Below are 13,863 nucleotides of genomic sequence, written 5' to 3' on the forward strand. Positions count from 1 at the left end.
AGAGGCACAGATTTTAAATCCCACAACATTTCAACTGAGTTTTGTGTGTTGTGTAATTCTAGCTCTTCAGTGAATGTAAAAATATTTCAGAGGTGATGTCAGTCTTATCAAAGGATCACGGCCTCAAATAGGTTACACAAGTGGAAAATGAAAAATATATTTGAATATATTTCATTTTCAAGCTATGAGAAGCGCTATCACCACCTTTAGTCTGCATCCACTTAAAAAATCAGCTAGGTTATATTTTCAGGGCAGCGACAGCTGAGTTTGTCTGAACATGTGTGTATGGGGGTGTATGTATGTGTGTGTGAGTGAGTGTGTGTGTGGGTGTGGGTGTGTGTGTGTGTGTGTGTGTGTGTGTGTGTGTGTGTGTGTGTGTGTGTGTGTGTGTGTGTGTGTGTGTGTGTGGACCACTGAGGCAGGAAATATGTGCAAATATTGTAATCAAGGAGATGATGAGGAACATGCTGATGGGACCTTCTAGCTTATCAAAACATATTAACAACGCCATAGTCCAGAGATAATATACTGACAGGCCTGGTTTCACTCACACACACACACACACACACACACACACACACACACACACACACACACACACACACGCATATGCACGCACGCACGCACGCACGCACGCACAGGGACACTCACACACAAATATACACACATATAGGATGTGCATGCATACGCCTACATTCATACACATATATTCACACCTTTATACATCGCATTCACTGCTGACAATATACCAGCTGTCCTTCAAGAGAGACAGAGACAGAAAGGTATAGACAGCTAGTTATCAACAGATAGATAGATAGATAGATAGATAGATAGATAGATAGATAGATAGATAGATAGATAGATAGATAGATAGATAGATAGATAGATAGATAGATAGATAGATAGATAGATAGATAGGTATTCTATCTGTCTGTCTATCATTGTGCTCTTACCTAGTGCTCCACACATGCTGCTCAAAGGGCTGGTTAGCAGGATAATCAAGGACAGCAGCAGACACAGGGGAGAGGAGTGAAGGCGGAGGACCAGGGTGGGCCTCCTGGACTGGGCTAGAAGTCCAGCTGTCCTGGGCAGAGGCATGGCACCACCTTGGTTGGTTAGAGATGACGGATATTCCAGTAGGGCTTCACTCAACAGGGGTAGGCACTCTGCAGACAGAAAAAAGGGTCAGATGAGAATAACGAAAGGCATATTTCCTCTTTCTCTGATTCATCATTCTACTTTTAGATCAGCAGCAGAAATGTCACTCCCTGTGAGGGGAGAAGGAAAACATACAATAATTCATACAGATGTAGAGAGAACATCCTTATGAAGAAAATTAAAGACAAATTCATGCTAATGCAGGATTAAGTCTTTTGATTTAGCCAGAGCACTTCTGACTTGGGATTAACAGCTCAAGCAGGCCAGCTCTGACTGAACTAATACCAGAACAATAGAGCCACTGCTCAACAACTAAGACAAGAAACAGACCGAAATAGTTTTCGGCGCACTGCTTCTGTATTAATAAGTCTCCTTTTCTAGTGAGCCGTGAAATGAGCTGCAATGATACATTTTTAAGAGTTTTTTTCCCCCCAGACGTCCTAATAATTTCATTTCACTTTAGCTCTGGCCTAATTCCTACTTAGCGTTGAGTATTTTACTGTTCTGGTGGCACATAAAAGTGTTAATGCAATAATACAGCCAGAGTGTGCCGCAGTAATGGAAAACACTTAAACAAAGAGGATTGAAGGGTCAGTAGGAATGCAGCGAAATTCAATAACAGCGAACGTATCACAAAACTGCTGCTTTAATAGATGCCCCCCCCCCCTCTTGATAATCCCGAACGTTCGGGGGGATCTCTGTCAGTATTTTGCTTTCTTTTCCTCACGTAAACACACGCACACATCTGGAAGTCTGGACATAATTCAGCTCTGTCTGCTTACAGAGATTTAGACAAGCTGTGCTGAAGCACCCTTTCTGGAAATCAATAACTTCCCAGTCCTATAGAGCTCTACTGACCCCCACCCCTCTGCCCGATGTGTCAGAACACAGGTGGGGATGCCTAATTGAGAAAAGAGCCTTTGTTAACCTGTCATATATCATGCATCAGCAGACACATCAGCCATCAAGTACCAGTACAGGACAACATATATGCTCTAGGGGAGAAATCATATGCATTCACAGGTGACGGACCACATTGTTATCAGCACATAAATGTGCACAAACAGCCATAAGCAGGTTTTCACCCTGACATCCCCCGATGCACGTGCAGAAATGGAGAAGCAGAGATTAGGCTGACCCTCACTCGCCTTTACTAAACGAAAGAGGCATTTCTGGTGCGTTACATATTCAAAGACTCCTCCAACCACTTATTGAGCTAATGACCTGCTCAAACACATTACTGTCTGCCAGTTCCTACGCTAAAAATAGCTCATCTGGAAACATGGCTGTCTATCTGATACTGGCTCTCTTTTTCGCGCCGCTTTGCCCTCGTCTTATCTGACGCCACGTAATAGACGTCGAATAGAAAAGCTTTCAGCGTCCCGTTTTTCAATTGAACAATGTGATAAGAGAAATCAGATCAGAGCTCATTCAAGCACCATTGGCAGCATGTTAAGTAAATTCTCCTCTTACAGAAACTCAATTTGCCACCGTTAATTTAACTAGGAATACTGCTCTGCGTTGAGCCACGCGGCCGCTGAATCACTAGGTGCTCCTCATATGTTGCAGCGTCTGCTTCCTCTGTCCTGTGTGGTGGATTTGCTGGGGCCTTTATATGTCTCCATGACCTCAGTATAACCCTATCTATCATTCGCAGTTTATCCACCCCTCCCTGTTGTCTTTCACCTGCTGACAAAGCCCTCTCTGCTCTACCTCCACTGTAGCCGCTCACCCTCTACCTAATCCTTAATCTTCCCCACGTCTCACTCCTGCATTAGTCGCCGTATTCCTGAAATCTCCTCTTCTCCTTTCATCCCCTTCCTCCCCTCCTCTCCTCCCTTGTTAACCTCGCCTTTCTGGATGCCATCTCCTCTGTGGCGCCCTATCATTCATCTGTTTCTCTTTCTATACACACTCTAACCCCTGCTTGTATCCAAATCCTTTTCCTCTCCCCAGCTGCCCCGCACCGGCTGCTCCAGCTGTTGTTGGTCCATTGACACAGTTCAAACAAAAAGGCTTAGAGCATCCTGCAGCTGTGAATGTTGAGGGACCGAGCCAAAACAGATACACAGACGCAGCAGTAGAGCAGGCCGGTCTGGGCGTGTGTGTGCTTGTGCTGATGGTATTAAATGTTTTCAAATGTGCTCTTCCTCTCCGGACATGTGGATAGAGAATGTGCCGTGCAATTGTGCTCGTCATACAGGCAGAATTAAAAGGTGTGAGCACGAATATTCTCATGACTCAGGCCTACCTACAGTCTCTGCGGCCCCCTCGCTGATAAGACAACCTGCTCTCCCTGATCATCTGGCTCAGCATCCAGAGAGAAGACAGCAGGGGTTGGTCTTATTACCTTTTCAGTGTGACAACACAGATGGTCAGCCAGACAGATAGATTGATGGGGATACATGTGCTATTTATTGCGGGGAAGCAGATAATGACACCACAGCTCAGGTGGTGCAATGTACACCGGTTATTGTGCTCCATCAGACTGATGAAATAACATTGTTTAGGTGGCATCCAACCTGGCCCTGCTCCGCTGGGGCCCTTGGAAGATGGCATGTTTTGTTTTTCTCACCCCCCCCCCCCATTTACCCATGATGCCTTTCACCACAAGTGGGTTGCGACAGTCTCACAAGGCCTGTCTCCATGACAACAAGCTATGAGCGCTCATAGAAAGACAAGATCTGTTTCCTGCGGCACCATGCTAGCTTTGAGACAGTACACCTTGTAGGAAGCTTGTGTTCATCTTATTTCTTTTAGACTTAATTTGGATCTAGTGCTGTGAGCAAATGCTGCATGTGTGTCGTGACGCTTGGGGGACCTGGTTCAGCAGAAAAAAACATCAGAAAACTTTCTCTTTATTTATATTTTATGGGAACGCGATGGGAGGCAATATATATATATATATATATATATATATATATATATATATATATATATATATATATATATATATATATATATATATATATATGTATGTATGTGGCTGCGCAATGCACCACAAAGTTTTTCAAGGGTGGATTAAAACATTACATCCACTATCATTTGTCCTCTTTCACATTTTTACCGATGACTCTGAACTTGTAGTGCACACTTCTATTTTCTCAGCATAAAAATAAGCTTTTCTTGAATTATGCATGGCTTTGTGTGCCAGTTTGGAGAGGAAAAGTTTGGGGTAGGAATCGTGTACTAATCACATACAAGGAGGGCCTGGGACTGATATCACCTCACGTTTCCTATGACCCTGGACCCTGTGGGCACATAACACTCACAGGGCTATACACACACACAAAGGCACAGACACACAGACACACAGACACACAGGTACACACACACACACACACACACACACACACACACACACACACACACACACACACACACACACACACACACACAAACATGGCAGATGGCAGAGCATCATGGGGGAGATTGGCACTCACTCTCTCACACTTCCCTTCGCTTTCTCTTCAACACACAGCCACACAAATATACAGACACACATGCATGAACACACACACACACACACACACACACACACACACACACACACACACACACACACACACACACACACACACACACACACACACACACACACACACACATTGAGGATCAGAGGCACAGGATGAAGCACAGCTTACTGCAGGCATGAGCTGCACCGCCCTGGTTACATTTTTAGCAGTGGAAATAAACTATCTGAGGCTCCTCTCTAACAAGAAAACACACCTGTCACTCAAATGCTGCGATTCTTTGCCCTGAATATCAATGAATCTGGAGACTTGGGTGCCTCAACTAAAATCTCTATCATTCTTTCTTAATGCTGCAGGACGCTAAAATCAGGAGTATGGTTGCTCCATACTACGCAAGTCCAAAACAGAGTTAACACGAGATGTACCGAGAAATAGCAAAAACGCTTCCATCCAGACAATTTTCATCGCTGGTCTGAATCTATAAACAAGGTTGCCGCTCAAGTTTCAAATCACACTGCTGAGAGCAAATATGACTCATGGACACAGCAATCCCACACCAAACCTGTGGGTACAGAAGGAAAGCCCATATCTGTAATTATTTATCAAGAGTGTCTGTTTTTAACCTACTCTTAGTCTTATTTCAGCGTTATTATTTGCACTTAACACTGTTTCACCTTCTGGGTGATTTTGCATTCTTTATTTATGCTGCAATCTCGGCTAGATCTCTATTGCATAGGAGGCAGTTTCCAACCTTAATTTTTTTTTTTTTTTTTCATTTAAAAAATTCCTTTGCGCCACCATATGCCACATTCCCCCAAGTGGGAGGTCAACATCAGTCACATGATCAACAAGGCTCACGACAGGCTGTTTGGTGTGCCTGGGGAGACGATGCTGCAGTTTTGTGGGCTGACTATCTTCGCCTTCCTAGTCACAGTGTGGTATAGCAAGGCAACCGCCCTTGAGAGGGGACAGTTAGAATGAGTGGTATGCACAGCATCTAAGATCATTGGCTGTGACCTTCCCTCTATCTCCTCCATATGCCACTCGTATCAGAGGCATGGGGCAGAAGGTGATCGCCAACCCCTCTCGTTCTGCTACCTCCACCTTCAAACCCCTCCCCTTTGAAAGAAGGCAGGACATCTTGCCTCAGGAACAGCACATATCCTGAGGCTGTTCAATACTTGAACTCCAATTTCGTGACCCATCGGCTTTGGTCTGACGATGATTTAGCCTCCGGAGGCAATGGCCAATGTTGGAGACTTCCGGTGTGGACAGTGAATATCTAGATAACGGATATCTGAGCCAAGACTTCCTCTTCTGCGTGTTGGACTTCATTCATAGTCTCATTAGCAACTTGACTCTCAAATTTGACAAGAGCAAGACATTTCAGCTAATCTCTATAAACAGATAACAAGCTAAATCGTCATCAGACGATAGCAGGTTCTGAGACTGCATTTCAGTCAATGTGTTCTGCCTCTTTTGCACTTCACATGGACTGTTCACCTGCATGCAGCCAAAGGCCGCTCACAGGTGATTAGTCAGAGCTACTCCGACTTCAAACGAAAACCAGAACAGTTCTAACACCAAAGTCTTGTCCCCTGCCTACAGATTCTGCTTTCATATGCAGACATATGCTTATAGCGATTACTTGAACGCACAAGCACTTGTAGTAGTAGAGCTGCATTAGCCAACAAACACTGTAAAAGTGGGCAGGCAACAAGCACCTTGAAACGAATGCAGCAGCACAAAGCATTTTGGGACTTTTTCTTTCCCACAAGATGCTGCTACGGAGGAAATGCTCATATGATCTGTGTTTGAATGTATAAATGTGATGACTATCGTTTTACGTACTTTATCTACTTACGTGTGTGGTTTTGTCTGTTTTTAAGAGCTGAGGCAAATTCCTATCGTAACAGTGTTGGCATGACAAAGTATTGAATGGAAAACTGAATGCTTTCACATTCATGAGTACATAAGAGGGAGAATACAGTAACGGTTTCAATACATCACATTTCTTTTTAACTGTACAGTATGTGGTAGATGAGAGACTTTGTGGTGATAATTTCTTGCAATTAAACGTTTATTTTATTTCCATATTATAAAGATCTATTTTTGCACATTTTCTGTCTTCCTTTTTGATGTGAACTCATGCAGTTATGGAACTGTGAAGTGTACGTTCTCTGTATGAGTCCTTTCAAATACCTCAAATCCCCACGTGTCTCCAGTGGGAAGTTTCCTTTCATACTTCATTATGTGATCTTCAGTAAACCAGCATGATTTTCTTATTATCATGAAATAATGATATCCAAATCATAAAAATAGCTTTCTTGGGATCACGAGAAAACAGACTTAAAAAACGGTATCCACCCACATCCTCTCTCTGGCTTTCTCTGGCAGGGAACATGAGTTCTGCTTCAGGCCACATTTTAATTAACTGATCACCTGCAGCTAACAGGGTAGAGGGCTTGTGCACTAAGTATTTAAAGGCACTAGAATGACAAACCTCTGCTTAAATAAGAGTGTACAGTTTTCTCAGCTGTACACTTAAATGTCCTTCATTTGCAGCAACATGCTCACAGTCTGAACCTTTGTTTAAACCTCACAAGAACTGAAGGAGCTTTCAGCCTTTCACGCTGCACATCAATAGAATTATGCACTAGCATGGCCATTATTTCTGACCATTTCAGCTGTTAGATCACTGTCCCCCATTAAAATACTCTCCATGTACTTCCATTTTTGTTCAGCACAACTCCATTTCAGAGCCAAGACTACACATGGATTCGTGATTGAGGAACAAAGGGAGGGGCAGAGAGGGAAGCGTGACTGAAACCTTCTCCCTCCTCAGTCCTCAATAACTAAACAAAGTTCCACTTTGACCTCAATCTCTGCATGTCTCGGACATATAAAGCTGCAGCAGTCCAACAATAGTGTGGCAAATGTACGCCCACGCTTCTTAAAGGGACTCCAAGGTCAGACAAACCAACACAGCTAAAAAGAGGCATCCAGTAATGGATGCATCAGCCTCGGATGAGCCCCGTAACAGATGGGCTGGCTCCCACTAAGCAGGAAATGTATTATCAAATGGTATAAAAGTACATATAGTGCAGATTATCAGAGGGGGATCAGAACAGGGGGGACATAGTCGAAGTTATAGAGAGTGCTGCTGGATGAGGAGTAAATCTAACATTTCCAGTAAGGAGGCTATCATATTAACAAGAATATAGCCACATATTATTAGAATATCATGTAATACATTATTCTCTTAAACTACATAAAATTGCAGTGCATTACTCTCTAACCTTTATTTTAACTTCTACTGATTCTGTAATTAATCCCTAAAGTAGTGCCACCTGTTTTCTGAGGCGCTACTTTCACCCACCACCTGCTTATGCCGACTTAAACAAAAGACTAGAGTCTAGGTCCCAAAATAAAAAAATAAAAAAACTTAAAAAACGGGATGAGAAAAGAAAAAGAAAAGCACACTGATGCTATAAATACTTTCAAATCTTTAAGATATTCCTTTAAAAACACAGGCCCCAATGGACCTGAGTCTCAGTCATGATAACAGCTGAATGGATAATATTTTGATTTTTTTAACATGGGCAACACAGTCAAAGTGTGTCAGAGTCAGGGTGAATGTGCACACAATCTAAACGCTTTAAAATGTCCCAAATTTGGTTTAAAAATGGACCTATGCGTCACAAACCTCACAGCTTCAATTTCGACAATTTTCAGGCTTTCAAATAAGTTGAAGGATTACTTGCTCCTCCACGAGCTGAGTCAATTTTTCAACCCCTTAGGCTCATAAACCTCTTTCAAACCCCTTAGGGTAATGCCAAAAATGCAATGTCATCCAGCTAAACCACGGCTGGGTTTTCCTTTTTTTTGTTTTTCCGGCACAAAAAAATGTACATTTTGCAGATACTGTTTCACCTGACGGGTGAAAGTTTCCGGAACAACAAGATGCGTGCATGTCCACACGCAGACACCTACGCAATGTTCACCCAACTGAGACGAAAACACAGAGCTCGCAAACCCCCAAACATCTCTCATAATTTCTCCCAGCGACCTCTCCCTCTCTCTCTCCCTCTCTCACTCTCTCTGTGCTGCTTGCTCTTCAGAGGCAGCCGATCTTCTGTGCAGCGGCTCATTACGCAGGCTGATGGTTGAGTCCTTGTCAACTCACTGTCCAATTAGCATATCTAAGGCTGGCACAGACTCTTATCCTAGCGGGAGAGAGAACTGTATATACATACTGATGTCCACATAGTTATGCACTTGCATGTACGTCCCTAATTGTTAAACAGCTTGGACATATGAGGGAAGAAGAATTGTGTAAATTATCCAATCACAGGGCACAAACCCAAATCCAAATACGAGCCACCAGGCTGGTTCTTTACATAAATCAAAAACACTTTTAATAAATGCATTTTGATTAGATTATCACTGCTTAAGTTTAGTTATTTTGGGGCTAATTAATGATTTAGTTTGCAATTAGTCATTTCATTCATAATTTAGTTTAGTAATTAATAATTTAATAATAACAATGCATCACTTATGGTGCTGTATGTGGAGATGAGAGGATGAAAAAGGTGAAAAGATTTTGTTAAGCATCATTCTCTAAAGCAAAACAAAAAAATGGTACACTGTATATATATTTCTTGTGAATATACTTGTGTCATCTATCTATTTATCAATCAAGATAGATGGATTTGCATGTGGCTGTCATCCCTCAAAGCTTCACCATCATCTCTCAATAAAATGAATGATTAAAAGTCCATCGAGCAGCACACACACGCACATAGTAAAGACCCTGTCAGCTAAGACACACTGCAGCCAATTAATGAGCTTCTCCTGGAGCAGGACTGAGGCTCCCTGACAACAGAGAGCACCTTCATCTTCCTGGACATCATTGTCATCACCCCGGCCATCATCATATTTCAATTGTGCTTCATTGATGAGACATGCCAGCCATTTTTCCCTCGCTGTTTCAGCTGTTTAGCAAAATCTACACATCAGTCAGGAGACAAAGTCGGATTGTGTAAGAGAAGATTTCGGGGCTTTTGATAAGCGTCTTGAGAGCAGCCTTGAGGAACACAGTGCTCTGTTTTAACAACCTCGTATTGATTGATCATTCATACAGAATTATGCAGTGGGGATGCCATTAACGTGAGCTCCGTAGATGGACTTCAAATGGATTCATCCTTTTATTGATCTATAGAATGAATATCATCGTCCTTTGCAAGCACACGACAGACGTTTAAAATACCATCACACACCTGGCACAATGCTGCACTGATCTGCACTGCGCGCTCTCTGTTACCAGCTTGTGTGCTGCAATATTGAAGCAACCCTTTATTCATTCTTTTCTTATGCAAAATATCTCTGTTGCCTTTGGGAGGTGCCTATTAATTTCCTGGAGACACACTGTGTTTGCTCATGATCCAGCTCTCTCCTGTGAGTCTCTGCTGCCATGGTATCACCTGTCTGGATTGGTCACATGATATGTCGTCCACTGAGAGCTAATTATGTCACAACCGTCCTGCAACAACACTGAGATCATCTATAACATTCACATATGTGTCTTTACTGTTCGGTATAGTCATATTACTGACAACTTATATGGCATTCATCTGAAGAATTCACTGCTGAATAGATATAAATTTCTGAGGCTGTATATGGTGGTGAACAAATCCTATTTATGTGCTACACAGGCCACCAGCCCCAGCAGTGCCGTCACTAACCAGCCATTGCATGACTTCCTGATGGAGATGAGATTTGTGACGCCAAATGAATTTCTCCTTGAGGGACGATAAATTTGTGAATAGAATTGAAAACCGGAGTAATGGCGTAGAAAAACTGCACTTGTCCTCCGTCTCATTGCTGAAATCAGGCGGAGAGTGTGTGTTTGTGTGTGTGTGTCTTGCTAAGTGAAGAGTTGAGATGCTTGTCAAGGGTAACAGACTTGCGCACGGATGCTTTTGCCACCAATGATGAGCCATTACTCTCACCTCCGTCAAACAAGTGCTTCATCCAACCTGGCTTCCTTCAGTACTGCGGAGACAGAGTAATCATGAAATGCCACAAACAAGTGTGGAGACATGTCAACCAGTCCCCACTGCCATCACCTGCACCTACACATACACATGCACACACACAGAGAGACACACACACACGCAAGCGACATGCTGCAGGATGTTCCTGTTGAGGCTGGAGTCTAATTTTTGAGGTTTTAAATGTTCTGCTTGTGAATTATGACGATGGAATGGAAGCGCAAGTCCACTAGAAGTTGTCCCTTTTCCTTCCTGCATTGTGAAGGTCTTTAGCAGAGCGGTTTTTCCTGACGCAATAAAGATGTTCTTTCACTAACTGGCAAATGGAGGCCTGCCAGACCTTTTCTTTTCTTGCATTTGTAGAGCTGACTACAACAGGGCACACTTGGTTTGGAAAGGTGGCACAGATGCCAGCTCTAATTGTTAGGCAATTTCAAAACGTTAACTGTATTATAATGTAGATTTACTCAGATGAAAACATTTTTAAACAAGAGTGCACAGCCACGCCAGCAGCCCTGTGAGACTGTAGCAGTGCTTTGAGCTAAACGCTACAATCAGCATGCTTACATGCTCACAATGACAATGCTAACACGGCGATGTTGAGCAGGTGTAATATTGACTATGTTCCCAACCTTGGATTGGCATGTTACCACGCTAACATTTGCTAATTAGCACTACACACAAAGAGTAGCTGAGGCTGATGGGAATGGTATTAGTTTTGCAGGTTTTTAATCATAAAACAAATTATTGAATGAAAATTTGACTTGATGATGGCAGATTCATAAATGCATGAATATCCGTAATAAATTTCATGGCAATCCACCAATAGTTGTTGATACAGCAAACATATGTGGTCTTTTGTCACCCTGTGTATAATATAGTGATATATTTGCCCTGCACTGATAATAAGACTTGAAGTAAAGGTATTACATGACAGACACAGAGATCCAATATTGCTGCCTGCATTAGCATTCATATAACTTCATCCCACCAAATAAAGCAAAGCCAAGTAAAGTCCTACTTTTTCATGTTCTGCAAGATCTCAAAAATATTTCGGCTCCCGTCCAAAACTCCTCAGTGCATCCCTTTATGCATGCACCGTGGAGCTTTTCACACCAACTGTTGAAAATACTCTTGAGGACTTGTCAGGCGCAGCAAGGTGCGTAGAATATTCTGCCGTTTGAACATTTATTGCCGGCTTACTGTACTCTTCAAAGTGGATGGTGCCCACTCTTTCTCCAAGCTCTGATGAGGCAGTTTGTCTCCTGCTTTGTCAGCCATCTTGTCAGTCAGCCCTACCCTCCTAATGACTGCTGTCAGTCAGGGATGTAACTGTCAAACCGAGTCAATGGCTGTACTCTCCCCTCCCATGATTTTATAATGAGCTGTGTACATCAACACATTTAGCCATTTTCAGTGCAAAATGTCAGCAGTATAAAAAGAAAACATGTTTCTCGCCATGCCGTGTTCAGAAACTTCTGCAAAGGAGACTCGGTAAAACTTCAGCTGGAAAAGACAATGGCGAAATCTCTTTGAGGAGGAGAAGAATAAGCTGAAATAGAGAGGAGGGTTGACCAGAGGACAGCAAGGCAGCGGCAGCAGTGGGAAAATGATGTCCTTTTGCATATGAGGAAGAGAGGAAGAGGGGGAGGGGTGAGGAGGAAGGTGAAGATGTCTTCAGATGTGGCAGCTGTGATGAAAAGAGAGGCGAACGACTGAAGACAAGAGGTGGAGAAGAGAGGAGAGGTAGAGGAGTGTGCATTATTCATCCCTGCTGACACATCAGAATCTCTGATTCATCTGAAGAAGGGCATCAGTCAAGTCACAACCTATCTCTTAGCCTTCACTCTTATGCACGCACAGAAGATACAGACACATGATGAACGTGCTCGCGCACACACGCACATAATTGCAAATGGGTGAAAAGGGGATAATTACGGGTCTGGCCTGCTATACAGTAGAGACCCTTAACAACAGGCTGAGAGGCGTCTTTGCACAACAAGGCTGCAGCAGAGTTTCTATTAGATCTAATGTTCCATTTAATGGAAATATAAATAACCTGTCAAAGTAGTTCACCGAGAGCTAAGGAGGACATCAAACCAGGTGAAATTAGACTAACAGGTGGGCAGACTTACAGCCTTAAACAAACATGGGTGCTAAGTCTGGAAGAGAACTCAGTGTGATATTTCATGAATCCTTTTGCACATCATTTGTACACTTATTTATTATCATTACTGCTTTGAAATGCACTGTGTTGGAATGAAAAGACTGTTTAGTGGTTGTCTGTTGTTGAACTGAATGATCAAAATTGCCTCCAGATGATATGTTCATCTTATATTCTTACAGGATTATGTTGTCTATACGATCTATTTCAAACTAATTGTAATTTGATGGTAAGGGAATTGTAAATTGAAGTTTTGTTTCACACAATCATGTGCTAATGTTTAATGGATATTTGATGATGCACAGGTCCATTATTTGTTGTGGATAGTTCTTAGTTTTTAATCGTTAGATGTGATGATTAATTGTCGCACAATATGAATTCACAATACGTGAATGTTGTCAATTGACCCCATCAATCACAGAGATTAGGGCTGGCAGACATGGCTGAAATCAATATCACAGTATTATAAGAGTATTCTTTTCAGAATCAATATACATTATTATGCAGCTAATGCATGCAAGTACACACATTAAAACGAGCAGAGTGACTCTAAGTGCAATGAACTCTGCTCCACTTTACAACAGATGAAAGTCTTCACACGTGTAAAACAAGGACTTAAATATCTCCTGTTTAACATTTATATGTCACCACCAGCCGCCAGAATTTTGCTTAACAATAATATATATAGAGCATATATCATGATATGTTTCCACAGAAAGTCCTTAAACAATAACGCTGATTTATGGCCCTACTGGAGATGATGTAATGTGTCTCAAGAGACTCCCTGCTTAGACAAAGCTTAAATTAATGAATAAACATTTATCTATTCCACATCCTGGATCCTCTGTTGCTCTTCTTTTTTTTTTTTTGACTCGACACCAGTGTGAATATTTTAACCAACATTTGGACTGAAGCTGTCAAGTTATCAAGAAATATATATTTTAATAGCAGAAAGAGGATCTTTCTTAACACTGATCTAATAATTCTCATGTTGCCTGGCCCTGGTGGGTTCATT

At 42.3% G+C, this 13,863-nt stretch overlaps 1 protein-coding gene across 6 annotated transcripts in view; it reads right to left on the reverse strand.

Annotated features, from left to right (window-relative positions):
* The window catches only part of LOC139338849 (receptor-type tyrosine-protein phosphatase S-like), a 68,484-nt gene that overhangs the window by 52,202 nt on the left and 2,419 nt on the right, over nucleotides 1–13,863 (reverse strand). For all 6 annotated transcript variants that reach the window (XM_070974132.1, XM_070974129.1, XM_070974127.1 and 3 more), the window contains exon 2: nucleotides 954–1,166. In XM_070974132.1, the coding sequence (XP_070830233.1) occupies nucleotides 954–1,098 (145 nt within the window). In that variant the 5' untranslated portion in view covers nucleotides 1,099–1,166. The remainder of the gene's footprint in view (nucleotides 1–953; nucleotides 1,167–13,863) is intronic.

This window comes from Chaetodon trifascialis, chromosome 11 (assembly GCF_039877785.1).
Source record: "Chaetodon trifascialis isolate fChaTrf1 chromosome 11, fChaTrf1.hap1, whole genome shotgun sequence".
NCBI lineage: Eukaryota > Metazoa > Chordata > Actinopteri > Chaetodontiformes > Chaetodontidae > Chaetodon > Chaetodon trifascialis.